The 21,761-nt window shown below is 46.2% G+C and overlaps 1 protein-coding gene across 9 annotated transcripts in view; it reads left to right on the plus strand.

The window, feature by feature from the left end:
* The first annotated feature begins 7,867 nt into the window (after positions 1–7,867).
* ZFYVE27 (zinc finger FYVE-type containing 27) overlaps positions 7,868–21,761 on the plus strand; it is a 49,880-nt gene continuing 35,986 nt past the window's right edge. For 4 of the 9 annotated variants that reach the window (XR_006383345.1, XR_006383346.1, XM_044240260.1 and 1 more), the window contains exons 1-9: positions 7,868–8,041; positions 9,247–9,444; positions 13,726–13,796; positions 15,286–15,472; positions 18,281–18,376; positions 18,718–18,830; positions 19,566–19,705; positions 20,279–20,350; positions 21,690–21,710. Coding sequence is in view for 7 of the 9 variants with exons in the window: in XM_044240260.1 (XP_044096195.1) it covers positions 9,248–9,444; positions 13,726–13,796; positions 15,286–15,472; positions 18,281–18,376; positions 18,718–18,830; positions 19,566–19,705; positions 20,279–20,350; positions 21,690–21,710 (897 nt within the window). In the remaining 2 variants the exon portion in view is untranslated. The remainder of the gene's footprint in view (positions 8,042–9,246; positions 9,445–13,725; positions 13,797–15,285; positions 15,473–18,280; positions 18,377–18,717; positions 18,831–19,565; positions 19,706–20,278; positions 20,351–21,689; positions 21,711–21,761) is intronic. The other 5 variants (XM_044240262.1, XM_044240264.1, XM_044240265.1 and 2 more) reach the window with 3 other exon arrangements.

Raw genomic sequence — 21,761 nt, forward strand, 5'->3', positions numbered from 1 at the left:
GGTGTAGAGATCACTTAAAAATAAAAATCTTATCAAAAAATGGATTACTGGGATGTGTGGGTGGCTCAATTGGTTGAGCAACTGCCTTTGGCTCAGGTCATGATCCTGGAGTCCCAGGATCGAGTCCCACATTGGGCTCCCTGCTCAGCGGGGAGTCTGCTTCTCCCGCTGACCTCTCTTATTTCATGCTCTCTCTCTCAAATAAATAAATAAAATCTTTAAAAAAATGAATTACCTCTGTGATTTTTTTTAAAGATTTTATTTATTTATTTGACAGAGAGAAATCACAAGTAGTCGGAGAGGCAGGCAGAGAGAGAGAGAGGGAAGCAGGCTCCCCGCTGAGCAGAGAGCCTGATGCGGAACTCGATCCCAGGACCCTGAGATCATGACCTGAGCCGAAGGCAGAGGCTTAACCCACTGAGCCACCCAGGCGCCCCTCTGTGATTTTTTTTAACCTTAGTGAACTTAACATAGGTGCTAGAAGGTGATGGAGGCTTTTTGCAGTGAACATGATGGTGATGACAATAAGATTATTGTTGATAATGGCATTAACAGTAATAAAGATTACTCAATGTCCCTGTATTCTTGTATTCATTATTTGCAAAATATTTTTACATCTATTTCATCCCATCCTTATATGAACTGGTAAACCGTTCAGATAATACCTGCATTTTGTAGATGATGCTCAGAAGAGGGAAGTGTTTACCTCGGTGTTTTGTTTGTTTGTTTTTAGAGAGAGAGAGTGCATGTGCTCACGAGGTGGGGGAGAAGGGCAAAGAGAGAATCTTAAGTAGGCTCTTTGCCCAGTGTGGAGCCCGATGTGGGGCTCCATCTCATGACCCTGAAATCATTACCTAGGTTGAAATCAAGAGTTGGATGCTTAACCGACTGAGATACCCAGGTGCCCCTAGATATTTCTTTTTTGAAACAGATTATTAGATATACTTAATGTACATTAAACTGCATATAGGTTAAATGTACACTTTGGCAAGTTTTGACATATGTACACATCATGAAACTGTCACCACAATTAAGACAATAGACATATCCATACTAGCCCCAAAGCTCCCTTGTGCCCTTTGGTAATTCCTTCTTATCTCCCCCACTGCCAAGCTACCATTGATCTGCCTTCCGTGACTAGAGATTAGTTTATAATTATAATATGTATGTATGATATGTACTTCTTTTTCTGGGGTAGGGGGAGGTATTTGGCTTCTTTTATTTAATGATTTTGAGATTCATTCATGCTACTGTGGTAATAATAGTTTGTTCATTACTATCACGTGTATTATCCTGTTATAATTCGTTTATCCATTCACCTGTTGACAGGCATTTGTATTGCTTTAAGTTTTCGGTTATTGCAAATTAAGCTGTTGTGAACATTTAGGTACAAATCTTTGTGTGGACATATGCCTTCATTCCTCTTGCATAAATAGCTAGCAGTAGAAGGATTCAGTTGTATTCTTAGTATTTTTAAATTGGCTATATTCCATATGATATTTGGGGTGTGTGTGTGTGTGTCTGTGTGTGCGCTATTCCCTGGCACTATGTATCAGTGATGGTAATTCTGGACTCACAGAATCATTTGGGAAGTTTGCCATCTTGTTTTGTTTGGAAAAATGTAACAAATCATTTTATTGATGGGTTTGATAAAAATTGGCTACAAAAGGATCTGGGCTTGACGCCATTGCGGAAGTTTTCAAATTCTTTCAATTTTTTTAATGGTAATTGGTCTATTAAGATTTTTCTTGGTGGGTCACCTCCAACAGTCCACTGGTGGCGCATTTATTTTAGTTGTCTCCCATCAAATTCTCCAATTTAGAATGAGTTTTTTAAAAAAATTTTATTTTTAAAGTAATGTCTACGTCCAATCAGGTGCTCAAACTCATAACTCCAGATCAAGAGTCACATGTTCTACTGACTGGGCCAGCCAAGTGCTCCTAGAATTAGAACAACTTGAGGAAGGAATTCTGGGCTATTCCTTTCTGTATTCCCCTGAAAGCCACATAATAATTAGTCATTCAGTGAAATAAACAAATATTGATGTTTATAGCTGCTATAACAAATACTCTCCAACAATTTGGTAGCCTAATTAAATAAAAATCTCTTTGTTATTCACATACAAATCTATTTCTTCTTTATATAACTGTCCATTGTGACTATCCCAGGTCAGTGGACGCCTTTCTACTAGAATGATTCAGGGACTAGGGCTCCTTCCACCTTGTGGCCTGGTCATTCCCTCTGCATTGAGCTGGCACTGGGGAGAAGAGAGGAAGGGGGAGGTTTTGTACTTTTAAATGTCTTGGTCTGGAAGTGATACTCATCGCTTCCACTCGTTTCCTTTGGTGAGTCACATGACCCACTCTATATGCAAGGGGCTGGGAATGTAGTTCCTGGCTGGGCATTTGCTGCCCAGCTGCAACTCTTACCATGAAGGGGCAGACAAGACTTTTTGGTGGACAGTTAACTGTCTCTTTCATAGGAGGCCACAAGGTTTTATTGCTGAGATTTTCACTGCTTTGCTCTGTGAGGTTTTTTTGGTGCCTGTGTTTGATGAATGGTTGTTTTCATGGCTGCCAAGAGCTGTTGAGTCAGAATGTAACTGCAGACATCCATTTCCTTGCTGTGTTTGTCTGGCAACTCACTGCCTCACAGCTGGGAATCTCATTACTCAAGAGCACTTCTTTCCCAGGTACAAGAACATAAAAATGTATTTATTGAACTCTTTTCAGAGCAATGGTGGTAAGCTATTAATCAAAAACTATGCTCAAATATTAAGGGTAAACACTAGAGAAAATGCAAATATTAAAGACAGTCTAAAAATACATACCAGTTAAATATTTATTAATTCATTCACTTTTTTAAAAAAAGATTTTATCTATTTATTTAACAGAGAGAGATCACAAGTAGGTAGAGAGGCAGGCAGAGAGAGAGAGGGGAAAGCAGGCTCAATCCCAGGACCCCGAGACCATGACCCGAGCCGAAAGCAGAGGCTTTAACCCACTGAGCCACCCAGGCGTCCCTCATTTACTTTTTAAAAAAATTTTTTCATAAAAAAAAAAATTTTTTTTTCATTTATTTATTTGGCAGACTGAGAGACAGCAAGAGAGGGAACACAAGCAGGGGGTGTGGGAGAGGGAGAAGCAGACTCCCCTCTGGGCTAGAGCCCAGGACCCTGGGACCATGACCTGAGCTGAAGGCAGATGCTAAATGCCAGAGCCATCCAGATGTGCGTCACTTAAAATTTCACACAATGTAACAAAAAGTCTCAGTTTTAAAGTGTACAAATCAGTGGTTTTAGTACATTCACAAAGTTGTGCAACCATCACCACTATCCAATTCCAGAATATTTCCATCATTCCAAAAAGAAACCCTGTACTTGCTAAAAGTTGCTCCCAATTCCTGCCCTTCCCCTGCGCCACCCCGCTCCCCCGCCCCCTGGCCCCCGGAGCTTGGCAAACATTGATCTACTTCCTGTTTCTACAGGTTTGTCTATTCTGGACATTTCAAATAAATAGACTCATACAGGGGCGCCTGGGTGGCTCAGTGGGTTAAGGCCTCTGCCTTCGGCTCAGGTCATGATCCCAGGGTCCTGGGATCGAGCCCCGCATGGGGCTCCCTGCTCAGCGGTGAGCCTGTTTCCTCCTCTATCTGCCTGCCTCTCTGCTTACTTGTGATCTCTGTCTGTCAAATAAATAAATTAAAAAAAAATCTTTAAAAAAAAATAAACTCATACAGCATGTGGCCTTTTTGGTTTCTTTCATGTGATATATTGTTTTCAATTTCATCGATGCAGTAGCACGTGTGAACACTTCATTCCCTTTTAGGGCTGTTTAATATTTCCCTGAATGGATATATTACACTTTGTTCATCCATCATTCTTTCATTAAAAAATTTCTAATTGTGGCGAAATACACATAACACCAAGTTTACCATCTTGACTATTTTTTAAGTGTACAGTTCAGTGGTATTAAAGTATGTTCACATTGTTGCACAACTATCTCTCCTCATTTTGCAAAATTGACAGTCTGTTTCCACTAAACAATAACCCCCCACTCTTCTCTGCCTCCAGGCCCTGGCGTCGGCTATTCCACTTTCTGTCTCCACGAATTTGACTACACCATCTCCACGAATTTGACTACACCGTCTCCACGAATTTGACTACACCTCATTAAAGTGGGACACCTGGGTGGCTCAGTTGGTTAAGCAGCTGCCTTTGGCTCAGGTCATGGTCCCGGCGTCCTGGGATCGAGTCCCACATCGGGCTCCTTGCTCTGCAGGGAGCCTGCTTCTCCCTCTGCCTCTGCCTGCCACTCTGTCTGCCTGTGCTTGCTCTCTCACCCTCTCTCTCTGATAAATAAATAAATAACATCTTAAAAAAAAAAAAGTGGAATGGTACAGTACTTGTCATTTTGTGACTGGCTTATTTCGCTCAGCATTCATGTCCTTAGGATTATTCATGTTGTAGCACATGTCAGAAGTTTCCTACTTTTTTTTTTTTTAAAGATTTTATTTATTTATTTGACAGAAAGAGATCACAAGTAGACAGAGAGGCAGGCAGAGAGATAGAGAGGGAAGCAGGTTCCCTGCTGAGCAGAGAGCAGGATGCGGGACTCGATCCCAGAACTCTGAGATCATGACCCGAGCCAAAGGCAGCAGCTTAACCCACTGATTCACCCAGGCGCTCCAGAAGTTTCTTACTTTTTAAGGCTGGATAGTTTATTGTATGTATATACCACATTTTCTTTATCCATTCATTCATTAATGGAAACGTGGGTTGCTTCCACATTTATGGCTATCGTGAGTAATTCTGCTATAAACATGGATGCATAAATAGCTCTTCAAGACCCTGCTTTCAGGGATGCCTTGGTGGCTCAGTTGGCTAAGCATCTGTCTTTGGCTCAGGTCATGATCCCAGGGTCCTGGAATTGAGTCCCACATCAGGCTATTTGCTCAGAAGGGAGCCTGCTTCTCCCTCTGCCTCCTGATTCCCCTCCTTGTGTGCTCTCTCTCTCTGACAGATAAATAAAATCTAAAAAAAAAAAAAAAAAAAAGACCCTGCTTTCAGTTCTTTTGGGTATATACCCAGAAGTGGCATTGCTGGATCATAAAATAATCCTGTATTTAATTTTTTGAGGACATGACATACTGTTTCCCTTAAAGGATGCACTATTTACATTCCCAACAACAGTGCACAAGGGGGCCAGTTTCTCCACGTCCTCACCAACTCTTGCTATTTTCTGTTTTATTTATTTATTTTAAAAGAAGCATTCATTGAATATTTACTATGCCAAAGCCCTATACTTGGCAGACACTGGGGCTGCCAATATTGTTAAATTGTAGTCTTCCTGCTCTCAGGAACAAAAGGAGATTCTAGAGATAGGTTGAAATGCAAAGTAATAGGTGCTTAGGGGCGCCTGGGTGGCTCAGTGGGTTAAGCCTCTGCCTTTGGCTCAGGTCACGATCTCAGGTCCTGCAATCCAGCTGCCCCCCCCCCCAATTGGGCTCTCTGCTTAGCAGGGAGCCTGCTTCCCCCTCTCCCTCCACCTGCCTCTCTGCCTACTAGTGATATCTCTCTCTGTCAAACAAACAAACAAAAGTAATAGGTGCTTAATAGGATCAGAGCTTTGTGTAAACACAAAGGAGGAAAGGAGGAATTATTTGGGTAAAGCTTCACAAAAGACTTGACATTCAAGCTGGGTGTTGAAAGGTGTGTGGGAGGAGGTCAGGTGGAGGAGGAAGGGTATTCTAAGCTTGCAGAGCAGCACCTAGTAGCTAGCCTTCAAGCTGGCCTCCAAGTTGGCCCCAGTGACTACCCCTGGTAGTCACACTCTTGTATGAGCCTCCCACTACACTTTGGGACATTGAATAGTTCCGATCTGTAAAACCAGTAGGATATTGTGCAAATGATGGTGTGTGACTTCTGAGGATATATCATAGAAGATCTTGTGGTTCCCTCTTGGATTTCTTGCTCCGGAGGAAGTCAGTCACCATGTCAAGAGGGCACTCAAGATGCCTTCTGAAGAGTGCCAAGTGAGGAGGAACTGAAACTTCCTCCCAGCCTAATACATAAGAATGCCAGCATTGGATTTGTCTGCTGTGTGAGGAAGCCACTGTGGAAGCCAATCCTCCAGCCCCATTAAACTTTCAGATGATGGCAGCTGTGGCCAACAGCTGACTGCAATCTCATGAAAGTTGGAGCCAAAGCTGCCCACGAAGCCGCCCTCCATTTCCTGACCAAACCACCCAAAAGCCAAACTCAATGTGACAAAATATAAATTATTATTGTTTTAACCCAGTAAGTTTTAAAATAATTTGTTACACAGAAAGATATAATGAATACAGCTTGAAGTGTGATGAAATCTGGTATGTGGTGGAAATGGTGACAGAAGAGACCACAGACAAACTCCAAGTTAAAAGGCGACTCGCCCAAGGTTTGAGTAAGAGTGGGTGAGGGAGCCATCTGGTGGAGGTGGATGTACTTAGACAGTCTCTTCTTTTCCCACACTTTTTTTTTGTTTTTCTTTCTTTCATTTATTATTATTTTTTTAAAAGATTTTATTTATTTATTTGAGAGAGAGGGTGAAAGAGAGCATGAGAGGGGAGAAGGTCAGAGGGAGAAGTGGATTCCCCATGGAGCTGGGAGTCTGATGTGGGACTTGATCCCAAAACTCCAGGATCATGACCTGAGCAAAAGGCAGCCGCTTACCCAACTGAGCCACCCAGGCGCCCCCCCCTTTTTTCCCAACTTCTTCCACCCAGCATTTCCCACAAGTGTTTCTCCAAGGGCCACAGTGAGGTTTATGAGTCTATCATGTGGGCCATACATACCCTTGCTTAGAGATGTAAAGACTAATCTTTAGGAAAATGTCAAGTTATTTGTTATCCTCTTTTACTATTTTATTTTCTCCTTCAGTCTCTTTCACTTACCAGTGACACTAGGATTTGAGGCGAAGAATGAAGACTCAGAATGCTGGAGAAGGGAAAGAAGGAACTGGGAGAACTTTATTATCCAAAATTCAGAGTTAGAGTCCCAAAAGCAGAGTCTAGCTGACCAGTGTGTAGTTACCAGGGGGAGCCTTTGTTCATTGATATTGGCCATAACTGTTGACCCTTTCTGGTCTTTAGAGCCTTCTTATATCCTCCAGAGTCCCCCCCCCCCAAGATAATGTCTAATTCTTGAATAATATCTCTCAATTGTAGAGCTGCCAGAAGAAAGAAACAATACTACTACTGACCCCAGGCAGCGTGAGGCCAGTGGTCCAGGACCACCCAACAAGGAATTGCAAAGAAACCAAAATTTGCCTTTGGAGTAAATTACTGATTTACTTAACTACCTGGGAAATTTCAGGTAGCTAAGATATTAAAGAAAAAAAAATCTTTCTATACTTCTAGACTAATCCTGAAGGAGAAGAGGCTGAGTCCAAGCAGACAAGCCTGGACCAGCAACAAGGCCAGGCCCATCTAAGAAGTAGGAGGATTTCCGACTATAGCTTAGTAGTCGGTGTGGGGATTCGGATCCGTCTTCATTCCAGCTGTTTGGAGGGGTAAATGATAACCTCCAGATGGGTCAGTCAGAGAAGGGGTACAGACATTCGACTCCTGCTTAGACGAATGTGTTGGATTTGAACCAAAGCGGTGACATGCACAGTCGTAAACCTCTTGCTCCGCAATCCCTCGCAAATCGTAGTCGCTCCTGGACCCAGTTGAATCTGGGTCGGGTAAGCGAGGAAAGAGGCGCAGGCGCACTGCTGAAGAGGGCGCTCACCTGTGCTAGAGCGGGCGGAGCTAAACGCTGGAGCAGGAGGCGGGGCGGGCGTAATGACGTCATGGACACGCCGCCGCAGAGCAATTCGCGTCCCGGAAGCGGCGGCGGCGGCGGGGGAGGCAGAGGAGGCTATCGGATTTGCTACTTCGGAGAGGCCCTTGGAAGAGGCGCGTCCTAGGGGTGGGGCGGGCCTGAGGAAACGCTCCGGGGCCTAGTGGCCTTTCCAGTGGTCCCTGGCCGTCCCCGCCCCTCCCCCAGCAGCCCTGCGACCGGGTAGGTGAAGTGCCACCCCTCCCGCCCCATCTCCGGGTCTCTGCCGACTGTGCGGAATTGGGCGCCTGGACGTCGCGGGGGCCGCCACCTGCTGGCCCAGCGACTTTGGGCGTGGCCTTCCTGGTCTGGGCCGCAGGGTCCGAGCCGGCTCCGTGGGCTGCAGAGGTGGTGGGGGCCTCTGCCAGCGCTGACCACCTTCACCCTCTCCAGGGCTTTTTACCTTGCACCCTCCCTGGATCCCAGGGTATTTGGGCTCCCAGTTGCCCCTTGGTCACATCCCCACCCCCAGTCCCCGTCAGGTCTTCGTCCACTGCGAGGGACTAGCTTATGCTGCTGTGTGTCAAGGTTCCGTCCGTTCGTCCCCGTTCCCCTCCTTTTCTTTTTAGGTTTTGGGGTAGGACTTTGAAATTAAGAAGAGGGTAAGGGTCCCCCCATCGGAGTGGGGAGGTGGAAACGGGGCCTTATGGAAGGAGGTGACTGCCCTGTGGGGTTCGAGGGAAAAGGGAGGGTAATGGGCAGGAATGGTCCAGGAAGTTGCTGGGAACAGAAAGGAGAAGGAAGCTTTAGAAGATGTGGTGGGGCAGGAGAAAGCATGGGAGTCCTAGAGGATGGACAGTTCATTCACTCATTCAGTGAGCATTAATTAACCTTCCACTGTGTGCAAAAGCAGTGGTAAATGGAAGACATAGTTTTTGACCTGGTGGAGCTCCAAGTTAAGAAACACAGACTGGCAAGAAAGCAAAAATTTTACTTTAGTGGAATAAATGCTGTTAGGGCAAGTGCATGATTGGGATCATTGGGGAGGGTCTCCCATTCCAGACTGGGGTGGTTGCCAAGATCCTCTCAGATCAAGGGAGCAGTGTTTCAGCAGTTACCTGAAGGGTGGGTAGGAATTAAGCAGGTCAAGAATAGGTGAAAATATTACAGGTCATCTTTTCTTTCTAGACATCAGACTGCCTCTTCCCAGCAGCCATAAGTACTCCGTCTTTATGGTTTCGACTCTTGATGGATCTCTGGGGAAAAGAACAGGAATTTTATATCTGGGCAATTCACTTTATCCTGCTGAATGTGTTTTCTCTCTGTGAAATGGGTATTTCACCTGTAACCCTTCCTACCTCACAGGTTTATTATAGGCACTACCTGTACTGATGTAAGTAGAAGGGTGGTGGGTACAGTGCAAATGTCAGGAATTATTATGGTTGCAGGATGCAGACTTCAGAGCGTGAGGGGAGTGGGCCAGAGGTGAGCCCCAGCGTGATGCCAGAGGCTCCCCTGGAGTCTCCATCTGCCCCTACCAAGTCCCCGGCGTTTGATCTTTTCAACTTGGTCCTGTCCTACAAGAGGCTGGAGATATACCTGGAACCCCTGAAGGATGCAGGTGACGGTGTCCGGTACTTGCTCAGGTAACAGACTTCGCAGAGTTGCTCTGACCATCTAGACCTTCTGCTTTCCTGCTCCATAGTTGTGCTGAGCGTTTAGGCAGTTGCTGGGCTATCCTTTCTGCCCTAGAGAGGAGTGGTTCTGGGAAGTCCATTGGTTCCCTGGGTTGATTCCAGACCCACCTCGGGAAAGGCAGGGCCCTGGGAACCGTATGGTCTTTCACCAGTTTCTGCTATGTCGTTCAGTAAGCTCATACCTCAGGACTGCTAACTAGCCTCGAACATTAGGCCTTCTAAATCTTTTTTATTTTTATTTTTTTTAAAGATTTTATTTATTATTTATTTGACAGACAGAGACCGAAAGTAGGCAGAGAGGCAAGCAGAGAGAGAGGAAGGGAAGCAGACACCCTGCTGAGCAGAGAGCCCAATGCGGGGCTTGATCCCAGGACCCCGGGATCATGACCTGAGCCAAAGGGAAGGAGGCGACTGCCCTGTGGGGTTCGAGGGAAATAAATAAATAAATAAAATCTTTTTTAAAAAAGAAAAATAAAATAAAAGGGGTTCTGAAGGGAACAAGAAAAAGGTAAGGCCTTTAACCCACTGAGCCACCCAGGCGCCCCAGGCCTTCTAAATCTTAAAGGAGCCCCCCCCCTTTTTTTTCTCCTTCTCTCTCAGTACTAGCATAATTAATATTAAAATTAGTTTGTAATTTTGAACATACTAAATACAAATACCTGTGAATAAGCAGGTACCCCTTTCGCTAATTTAGGATTGTGGAGCTCCAAATTTTTCTTCTTATTTTGCTTTGATTTTCATCCTCTATGATTCCTTTTTTCTCTTTTCAGCTCACTCTATTTCTTATCTTAAACAATTTTAATTACAGATACATGCTATTCTACTCCCTAAATGCTTCAGTTTATTTCTAAATAATAAGGGCTTTTTTTTTTTAATGAGAAAAAGCAATATCACACCTAATAAAGTTAACAGTAATTTCTTGATAGCATCTTATACCCAGTTCTGATTTTCTCAGTTGTCCCAAGAATGTCATGTTTTGGCCAAATCAGATTCCAATCCAGGGCTGCATTCTATGTGGTTATTATGTCCTTTAAGTCTTTTTCAATCTAAAATGGTTTCCTTTTCATGATAGTGACTTGCTGGAGACGGAGCTGACGGTCCTGGAGAATTTCCTATTTTGATTTGCTGGTAGCTTCCTCATGGTGCAAATTAGAAGTTAGATTTAAAGGTTGGATCATATTCAAGTGAAACTCCCTCCCCCACAAAAGTCATGTGTTCCTAATATAGGGAGCCACGTAAAATCTGGTTGTCCTACAGAGCAACCCTTCATAACTTAGAACCTGTGAGTGGGGCTAATTTAGGGCTCACTGAACCTCTTGAAACTACATGTAAAACTTGGTATGTGCACACATGTTTATTTCTAAGGGAGAAGCTTCTAGTTTTCATCAAGCTCTCTAGTCCTCTGAGAGAGGTAAGAGATAGGGTGAGTGGAGTAGGTATCTCTAAGAGTACTATTGAATATCATTCTTACCTCAGTCTGGAAATAGTGGGAGGTTTATTTTTTAACTCTCTGAACAAGGCCTTACCTTTTTCTTGTTCCCTTCAGAACCCCTTTTATTTTATTTTTCTTTTTTAAAAAAGATTTTATTTATTTATTTATTTGACAGATAGTGATCACAAGTTGGCAGAGGCAGGCAGAGAGAGAGGAGGAAGCAGGCTCCCTGCTGAGCAGAGAGGCGGAGGCTTTAACCCACTGAGCCACCCAGGCGCCCCCAGAATCCCTTTTATTTATGGCTTTAGGCTAGAGGTGAGCTAGTTTATATTTCATAGCAATATTCTCTACCATTAGATCACTGTCTCCTTGGTACAAGGAATAGGGGACATGATGGTATGAGAGGCTTGATTTATAATCCCACCATGACCATATAGCTGAAATGAATTTTAGTTTTTCTTAGTGGAGGGGATGGGCCCTGGGGTTTTCTGCTGTGCACACACGCAGGTGTATGTGCATGTATGTGTATTTTACTCTTTTGTGGCAAAGCACAGAAGTTTAATACAGCCTGCCCCTTCACCTTTTCTAACACTGGTCTCTTAGTGCTTCTTGGCACTCGTATGTTCGGGTTTTTCCGTTTTATGAAATTAGAAATCTGAGGGTGTGGTGTGATTCATTAAAGCTGGATGGAGGGGGAAGGGCATTTGGCCTAAAGAGCCCCCAGGAGCTTGTGGTTCTGCGCCACTGGTCTGTGAAAATGGCTGTCAGATTAGTTTGTGCTTTTGATTGTTCTTTTCTTAGTAAAGAGGATTTGACTTTCAAGAGGGACCTAATCTTGAGCTTTGTCTGATAGTATGAAGCCTAGAGCTGCAGTAGATTTTTAGCAGACTCCTCAGTTCTGGGATCAGCTACTCTAGTAGGTGGATCTCTGTGACCAAAGTGTCAGTAAAGACATGAGAAAGAATGGGAGAGGCTTTATAGTGTAAGTGACTTGAGTGGCTGTATGATGTTTTTATTTCTGAAATGGAGTTGGCTTTAGACCAGATTTTTAATTTGCTCTTATGCTTATAGCTGCCACTAGTTGGTTCTGAGGCCTAATTAGGGTGGCATAGTGGGGGATGCTGGGTTTCCAGAGGAAGGCAGACAGAGGTCATTTCATTCTCTTACTAATAACTTTTATGAAAAAATAAAAGGGGCACCTAGATGGCTCAGCTGGTTAAGTGCCTGGCTCTTGATTTTGGCTCAGGTCATGATCTCAGGGTCGTGAGATCAAGCCCCGTGTTGGCTCAGTCCATGCTCAGAGGGGTGTCTGCTTGAGATTCTCCCTTTCCCTCTCCCTCTGCTCTTCCACGCCCTCCTTCCCCCACAAAAAAATAGAAGCACGTAAATCAGTGAACCTCGTTTAGCAACTGAAATACCTCAATCACAGCAAAAGAAAATACATTGAAGTTCTGAATACATTGCTTGCCAGCAACAAACCTGTTTATTTCTCTTTGACTCTCCCTCAGTTGGTTGACCTTATAAATGCTACACTGCTGGGTTTTGTTTTTTTTTTTTTTTAAGATTTTATTTATTTGACAGTGAGAGAGGGAACACAAGCAGGGGGATTGGGTGAGGGAGAAGCAGGCTTACTTCTGAGGAGGGAGCCCGATGTGGGGCTCGATCCCAGGACCCTGGGACTGTGACCTGAGCTGAAGGCAGACGCTTGACAACTGAGCCACCCAGGCACCGCTACACTGCTGTTTAGAATTTAGGCATCCATGCTTTCATTGTTACATCTTTGCTCCTTTCCCCCTATTAAATGTCCTTTATCAGGGATGAAGCCAGCAGAATTTGCTTGTCCTCAGCAACTCAAGTCTCTGGTCTTCTTCCTTTCCTCTTTGGGGGCTTCTGCATTGCTATTTGGTGGGGGTGTGTGGGAGGGTGCTGGTTCTGCATATGCTTCCAGATGTTCCAGTTCACTTAGGGCATGTCTGCTGAAAGAATGCTATACCCCGGTTTCAATTTCTTTTTTGATCTATTAGAACAAAATCTTCATTATCTTTTCTCCTTTTGGATTGCCATGTTAAAATCTCAAAATTTCAGAAATAAGTGAAGTCACAAACGTGGTCACATAAATCCTTCACATTCTGTTCTTTTGATTTCTGTATTAGATGAATCTTGCACAGCGAGTATATATATGTTCCTGTGAAGTTGTACAAAGAATAAATGAACATTTTCAAGAAGAAAGTTCATCATTGTCACCTCTTAAAGAGACCAGAACATTACAAAACACAGTTAAACAGTATTTTTTTTTTTTAAAGATTTTATTTTATTTATTTGACAGAGAGAAATCACAAGTAGACAGAGAGGCAGGCAGAGAGAGAGAGGGAAGCAGGCTCCCTGCTGAGCAGAGAGCCCGATGCGGGACTCGATCCCAGGACCCTGAGATCATGACCTGAGCCGAAGGCAGCGGCTTAACCCACTGAGCCACCCAGGCGCCCCCACAGTTAAACAGTATTAACTGGGTTTCTTAACAGGTATTTTATAAATTTTTCTCCTTCTGGGAGAAAGTTCCTTAGGTCTTCTAGTTCTGAGAGGATATCTTTTCTTGTCCCGGGGCCTAATGGGTGACCTTAACTCCTCTCCCAGTTCCCTATCCACGTGAGTGGACACTTTTCATTTTTCCTTGACACTCAGAGCTCCAGGCTCCCTCCTCTTGATGACCCACCCATGATGGCCGTCTCCTCCTCCCACCCTCTCACGCCCAAATTGGAGGAGTGGCCATCTTCAGTGACCAGGACTTTCTTGTGTTGTAGGTGGCAGACGCCTTTGTGTTCCTTGCTGACCTGTCTGGGCCTCAACGTCTTGTTCCTCACTTTGAATGAGGGTAAGAACTGATTCCAGGGGATTTTTGTGAATGAACGTGGGAAGGAATTCCAAGAAGTGGCCCCTTGTCTTGCCATGGAGTTGGCCTCCTTCCCTGTCTGCTTGATGTCAGAAAACTGGCTCTGGAGCGACACACTCTGGGCTAGAATCCTGGCTGGATTGTTGAGGTGGCACGTTCTTTAATCTGTTTGTCAAGGCCTAATTTTCCTCATCTCTAAAGGGAGGATAATAATAGTGCTTTCCTCAGAGAGTAGTTGTGAGGAACGAGGTAGCCTGTATATTACATTTAGCACGGCGCCTGACACAGAGTAAGGACCCGGTGTATTGTAGCTATTATTATTGTTTCCTTCTTGACTGAATGCTGGTGTTTTAACCTTTTTCCATTTTTATTTCCAAGCTGATTCCAGGGTCAGTGAGGGCATGACATGTGGTGAAGGTGCCAGGGAGGTGAATGGTTAAGAGATTTTTGCCACATCCATTGATTTCCTCTGGCTCAGCTGGTGAGCCTGGAGGGGGCTGCTGAGCAGTCACCAGCTCTGAGGGGTCTGTGGCATGAAGGCTTTGAGGTAGATGTGTGGACAGGTGGGTGGCTCTAGAGATCTTGGGTAGTGATGTCTCCTGGGGACTGTTTGTGACAAGATATACCAGGACCCAGGCCTTTTTCTTTTTGAACTGACAAGTGGCTGCAGAAAAAGCTAAACCCCTGGGGGGAGATGTGTAAAAGGCCTGAGACAGAGTCTTCTGAGGAACTGGGTCCTTTATTCATGTATTCATTCTAATGTCAAACTTGAATTTCTCAAGTGTCTCCTTTGTTTCCTATGGAGATGCGGATTCAGTGGGTTGAAAACCCAGTTTTTACATAAGATCTCCATTATCTGTTTGTCCAATGACAGATACTTAACTAGCATTTACTGTGTGCCCAGTGCTCTGTTAGCTTGCTTTGGGGATACCATGCTACATGGAAGAAGGTCTTTCTTTGGATTTTCTCTCAGCCTCCCCATTTCTCAGTCCACAGTGGTGTGTCTGTGGTATTCTAAAAGCCAAACGAAAGGCTTCCAATCTGCCCCGGTGGCCCAAAAGGTCAGAATGTCAGTCACAGGGATCTGTTAACAGCCAGACTCCAGGAAGGAGCCCCCTACTGTGTGCTCGCGTAGATTTGTTAATGTTAAAAAACAAAAAGAAAAGGAGTCTGGGGCTATCATAGTGACCAAACTGCATGGAGTCCCAGCCTTCAAGATCCTTTTTATGGAGGAGAAAGCAACTATGGCTATAATCAATCAGTCATGTGGTGAAAAATTTTGTGAGGGAAAATAAAGCTGGGTTAAAGGCTTGGAGAGTGAGCAGGGGAGACACTCTTTCACCTGAGGTGATCAGGGAAGGTCTCTTGGACAGAGCCCTGGCGGAGGTAAGGGAGCGAGTATGTGGGCCTCTGGTGGACAGAGGCCCCCGGTCCTTGCTCCTCATTTACCTGCAGTGTTATTGATCCGTAGGCGCATGGTACTCCGTGGGTGCCCTAATGATTTCAGTGCCTGCCCTTCTGGGCTACCTTCAGGAGGTTTGCCGGGCACGGCTGCCTGAGTCAGAGTTGATGCGGAGGAAGTATCACAGCGTGAGGCAGGAGGACCTCCAGAAAGTTCGCCTGTCTCGCCCCGAGGCTGTGGCCGAGGTGAAGAGCTTGTGAGTATGGAAGGGGCCGGGGCAGTGGGAGATGGTCACAGTGGCAGCGGCCACCACACTGAGTGCTTGCATTGTATGAGGCGGTCTTTCCTCTCATCTGTCGGGTTCTTTCCTCTCATCTTTTGAACAGCTCTGGGAGGTAGCTACTGTTAGTATCCTCCATTTATGGATGAAGAAAAGCTTGCATGGCGAAAAGGGGACCAAGCAGGAATGAGAATCCAGATCTAGCTGATTTCACTACAACCTGTGTTCTTTCCACTAGAGAGACAGTTCTGGGTCTTAACGGAGCGTATGCATGCATGAGCCACGGCCAGGGTTCAAATTCCAGCCCTCCATTTACCGGCTGTGTGGCAACCTGTGGCATCTCTGTGCCTCGGGTTCCTCACCTGTTAAATGGCATAATAGTAGGCTTGCCTCATAGGTGGTTGTGAAGACTGAATGAGTGTCCGGTACCCAGGAAGTTTCTGATAAGGGTTAGTCATCGTCACTACACTATCCGGAAGCTTCCTAAATGTGACAGAGCTGGTACTTCCGAAGAGCCACGTTAAGACCATTGAATAACATTAACCATAGCAACTGCAAAGCTTCAAAAAAAAAGTTAAAAACAAAACGGAGGCCTGGGCCTGGACCCTGTCTGAGTCCATTTTCTGGAGTGGGGTCTGGGTGTCTGGTTTTTAATACCCCCCCCTCTTTTTTTTTTTTTTAAATAAATGACTTTAAACTCAAGTAAGAGTTGCAAGAATAATACTCCCAGACGCCCTGTGCCCAGCTAGAACAGTGATTACATTTGCCACATTGGCTTCCTCTGTTGCTTTTCTCTTGCATATTACTTTTTTTCCTTCCGAACCATTGAAAGTAAGTGCAGACATCATGCCTATTTACTCCAAATACTTCTTTCCTAAGGACAAGACTTTCTCTTATGTATTTATAATTGTATAATTAAAATTAGGAAATTTTACATGGCTAACATCAGCATTCTTGCAATTATCTAATAGGTAGTTAATAATCAGATTTTACCAATAGTATTAATAAGGTTTTTTATATACATTTACCTTCATCCAGAATCCAGCCCCAAGTCCTACATTACATTTAGTTTTTATGTCTTCTTAGTCTTCTGTAACCTGGAATAGTTTCCTTAGTCTTTGTTTCTCATGACCTTGACACTTTTAGATATGATGAGCTTATTATTGTGTAGAATTTCCCTCAGTTTGGGGTTGTTTGGCTCCTTATGATTAGGTGGAGGTTTTGCCTTTTTGCAGGAATATGACAAGCAATGTGTTGTCAGTGTATTGTATCAGGAGGCATATGATGTCAGTCTGTCCCATTAAGGGAGATGCTGAATTTGGTTGTTTGGTTAAGGTTTCTCTGTTGTAAAATGGCCATTGTTGGGTCTTGTCTTTAATACTTTATTACTGTGATAGTTGCGAAGGTGATTTTCTAATTGGCATTTTTAGCCAGCATCTGCTCTAAGAAAGAGCTCTTCCGTCTTATCAGTATTAACTTGAGATTCTTAATTTTATTTAATAGGTTGTAATCCATTATTGTCATTATTTTGATCTCAGATTGTCTTAGGTTTGACATAGGAGCTCTTTTGAACTGGCTTCTATGTTCTTTTGATATGTCCCATCCTTTTTTTTTTTTTTAAAGATTTATTTATTTATTAGAGAGTGTGGGAGCACATGCGCATGGGGGTGGGAAGGTGGGGGTGGAGGGGCAGAGGGAGAGAGAGAATCTTTTTTTTTTTTTTTAAGATTTTATTTGTTTATTTCACAGACAGAGATCACAAGTAGCCAGAGAGGCAGGCAGAGAGAGGGAAGCAGGCTCCCTGCTGAGCAGAGAGCCCAGTGCAGGACTCTGAGATCCCAGGACCCTGAGATCATAGCATGAGCTGAAGGCAGAGGCTTAACCCATTGAGCCATCCAGGCAGCCCAGAGAGAGAAAATCTTTTTTTTTTTTTTTTTAAAGATTTTATTTATTTATTTGATAGAGAGAGATCACAAGTAGATGGAGAGGCAGGCAGAGAGAGAGAGAGAGAGAGAGAGAGAGATGGAAGCAGGCTCCCTGCTGAGCAGAGAGCCCGATGCAGGACTCGATCCCAGACCCTGAGATCATGACCTGAGCCGAAGGCAGCGGCTTAACTCACTGAGCCACCCAGGCGCCCCTGGAGAGAGAAAATCTTAAGCAGATGTCCTGCTGAGCACGGAGCTTGATGCGGGGCTTGGTCCCATAACTCTGAGATCATGACCTGAGCCAAAATCAAGAGTTGGGTGCTCAACCGCCGGAGCCACCCATCATTTCTGAGCGCATGTAATATCCTGAGTCATCTTACACTTGCGCTGCCCCCACTCTGGAATGAGCCATTTCTCCACCGGGCCTTTCAGAAACCAAGATCTGGGTGCAGCATGCATTCATTACTTCTGGGGGTGGATCCATTTAAAAAAACCTCTCCAGGTGAGTCTGCTTTACAGCCCAGGTGGAGATACAGTGCTCTCTCCTGCCATTTATCCTACAGCTATAGCATGTCTATCTGTGAGGGGGGTTCCCTGCTCCTCATTGTCTCTCAGCCTGGGGAAGTTAAACAGCTGGCCCTACCCCAGCAGCTAGGAAAAGACCCAAGCAGGAACATTTGTCCTGTTTGCATCTCTGTAGGGGTTCCAAAAGGGGGCCTGAAACGTACGCAGTTTCTTCTGAGCTCTCTGCCCCTCCTTTGGGTTTGAAGAGACCAGCTGTCCCTGGCTAGCTATGCCCGTGAGGTCCTAGCTCCTGTGGTTCCGAGCTCTGGCTCACGGCAGTGCCCTGTGCCCACAGCCTGATCCAGCTGGAGGCCTTCCTGAGCCGCCTGTGCCACACCTGTGAGGCCGCCTACCGTGTGCTGCACTGGGAGAACCCCACCGCATCCTCACAGTGAGTGGACGCCGCTCCCCCCACCGCTGCCCTGCAGGGATTTGTCAGGGCAGGGAGCTTCTGCTCCCCTTGCTCAGCGGGGAGAGCCTCTGAGGCTCTTGTGTGTAGGCCTGCCTGTGAACTTGTGGGCTGGGATGTACTGCTTTTGTTTAGTCACCTTTTAGGTGTGGTAAAAATATTTTGAGAGTAGAAATGTAACTCACCATGTAATCTCACCCACTCGTTTGATTAGCAGATGTCATGTTTATGAAGTGTGCCCGTTGCCGAGTGGCTGTGTTCCAGAGTGATTTCCTTCTGATCTTAGGAGTTTCTGACACTGTGGTTCCTCTCTTTCGTTGCAGGTTCTATGGGGCTCTTCTGGGCACAGTTTGCATGCTTTATCTGCTGCCCCTGTGCTGGGTCCTTGCCCTTTTAAACAGCACGCTCTTTCTGGGGAATGTGGAGTTCTTCCGAGGTAAGCCTCGGACAGCTTGGACATCTCAGCAGAGGCTCAGGCTCTGGGGGCTAGGTTAGGCTCCCGGGTTTGTCGGGCCCTCCAGCTAATCATCGTTTGCTGTGCCTTCCACAAGGGGGCAGCACCACACCAGGGTAGTTTCTGGGAGGGCTCCTGGGCTCTGCATCTGAGATGTCAGGGGGCATCCAGGGGAGGCTGCTACTGTGGGGGGTCCTTCTCCCTTTCCAAGACTGGTGAATCCCTACTTATGTGATGTGGTGGCTTCTGGGAGATGAGGGAGGGATGTTTTCCCAGTGTTACCATCCGCATCCTGGGATGCAGCCACCTGGAGGGGCTACTTCGAGTGATCCCGGAGTTCTAGTCTGCCGTCTAGCTTCTAAAGCGGGGAGGCAGTCTGGAGAGGCCCTGAGCCACAGAAGCCCGGGTTTGCACACGTGTTTGGTTGATTGCTGTATTTGTTTGCCTTCCTGTAGTTGGGTGATTAGTTACTGAAGCCGTAATTCATCCAACACAGTGCATTTAATCCCTCTGTAGCCGTCTAATGGGGTGGGTGGGGTAGCCCTGTTCTGCTTATGAGGCTCAGGTTAGGTGATCTGTTCAGAGTTAGGAGGGTGACTTTCTTGCAGCTGAGAGCAGGCTGGTGCAAGAGGCCAGCTACCTGTAGAAGGGGGGATCCCCAGAGCACCACTCATTCCATCCTGTTTATGCCCCCCACTCTGTTTTTGCCCTGGGCAGTGGTGTCTGAGTACAGGGCACGTCTGCAGCAGCGGCTGAACCCCAAGCAGAAAGACAGTGTTTTTGAGAGCCCGGTACTGCTGGAGGCTGGAGAAAAGTGTGCTGTGCGGGACTGCACACCTGCACCCACGCCCACAGAGGTGAGCACCCCCCACCAGAGGGTAGAGCCTCCTGAAGGCAGCGGATGGCGCTTTCTGGTTCCCAACTTGTTCATGCCCCGGAGTTCCTGGCCTCTTCACAGTTCCTGCTGCTTCCCTGGCCTCCTTTTCTCAGAAATGTTTAATAATGATAAGCATAATGATAACAGCTACTGCTTGCTTTGTTGAATGCTTACTCTGCTGATGTAAGGACTTTAGAGGTACTACTGGGTGAGGTGTAGGTTGCTTCTGAGAATGAGAGGGTTTGCTGCTGCATGGGAGAAGGCTGAGGCCCAGAGTGCTTGTGCCAGTGTTGGGGGGGAGGCAGGACTCAGACCAGGCCCTGTGGTTCTAGCACCTGAGCTGTGCAGCCACCGTGGGGCCATCTGTGGTCTTGGGCCCAGGTCCCTGTCCCTCTAGGTCAGAGAGGGCCCTCCTTCTTTCTCGCATGTGTGCCATCTCCCCTGGGGCAGGAATGGATGTTTTAGGGAACCTGGGTGTTGGCTCCAGGGAGCTGGTGGCCTCTGCCTTGGGGGCAGGGCTCCCCTCTCCTTCTGTAATAGTCTCTCTTCCCAGGACCTCACGCCCGGCAGTGTGGAGGAGGCTGAGGAGGCTGAGCCCGATGAGGAGTTCAAAGATGCGATTGAGGTGGGTGGCCCTTCCCTACCACTCTCTACTGATCAGGCGGGAAGCCAGCTGGTCTGGAGCTGGGTGGCTTCTAACATCCCAAATCCAGGTTTTTCAGTTCTCTTTATCCAGATGAGAAGCCAGAACTTGTGAGCTAGAGCTCGCTGGATGAAAGGGTACCTCTGAGCTTCCTTCCGTTCTCTGACTGACCTACTCCTCTGTCATGCGTGCTTAGGGCAAGGATGGCTCTGGAAGCCTCTGGGAAGTACCCTGTATCGGGGGCTGGATCATTTACCAGCTAAGCTGGAGACTCTGGGCTTGGTGTCTTGGTTGTGGGGCAGGCAGACTTGGGGAGGGCACTGGCCCAGGTCTTTCACTGCTCTTATGCAGAATGAGATTCGAAAGATGTCTCTTTGGCGGGGTAGACTAGGGGGGAAGCTGGAGAAAGTGGTTGCAGGCCAAGGGCTAGGTCAGAATCTTCCCGATTTTAAGACAGTGATTCAAACTGGTAGTTGCAGAAGCATTTTATTTGGCATCCAAGATTTAAAAACATTTACAAATGGATAGATTTCAGTGATGAGTCTGGATTTTCAGTTTCTCTGAACAGTCAGCAGCTCTGGTAGTCCCAAGTGTGCAGTGGTCAGTGTGGCTGAGGAGTGACTGTCCCCTTTCCCTGCCCCCACCCTCCTTGTCCCCGGTCACTGAGTGCCTATGTGGTGGCTGTTGTCACAGCTGTGCTGTTGCATTTCCATAGAGCAGGACGTCATTTCCCTATCTCTGTAAAGGGGTCTTGTGCATTGCCCCGGGCCTGTGATTTACCCTAGCCCACTTCCCTCTCACCTCAGCCTCACCCACATCCGCATTTACATTTTCAGCTGCTTAATGATTTCTCCCAGACTTGAGTATGCCACTGTAGACTGTGCATCTCGGGGCGGTGGTGGAGGGAGTGAGGACAGCCAGGGCCTTCGGGCTCTTTTGTTCCTGACCCACAGTAGCGAACACATTTTACATCTTGGCCTAGTTCACACTTATGTCTGCAAAATGTGTAAAACTTAAATGGAGCAAAAGTTTTCTGAAAATACATTTTAAGGGATATTTTCTGTTCTATTGAAATCATGAGCTACTTTTAGTGAATTATCTCACCCAGTTTGAGAAACCGTAGTACCCAGCTTCTCTCAAGCTGATGTGATGCTGGGCTCCTCCGCCGGGGGCCTCTGTGGACGTCATCCTCTGTGGTGCGCTCAGACAGAACTCAGGGGCACTTCTATATTTCCCTTGGCCTGTGGGACCCCTCCTGGTGGCGTCCTTCCTGCTGTCTACCTCTGTTTTCTCTCCTTCTCCCGCACACCTTGGGAGGCAGGAGACTCACTTGGTGGTGCTGGTAAGTAGGAGCCTTGGTGAGGCGGGCAGGGACTGGGCAGGGGGAGGCTGA

This window comes from Neovison vison, chromosome 2, assembly GCF_020171115.1.
Source record: "Neovison vison isolate M4711 chromosome 2, ASM_NN_V1, whole genome shotgun sequence".
NCBI classification, from domain to species: domain Eukaryota; kingdom Metazoa; phylum Chordata; class Mammalia; order Carnivora; family Mustelidae; genus Neogale; species Neogale vison.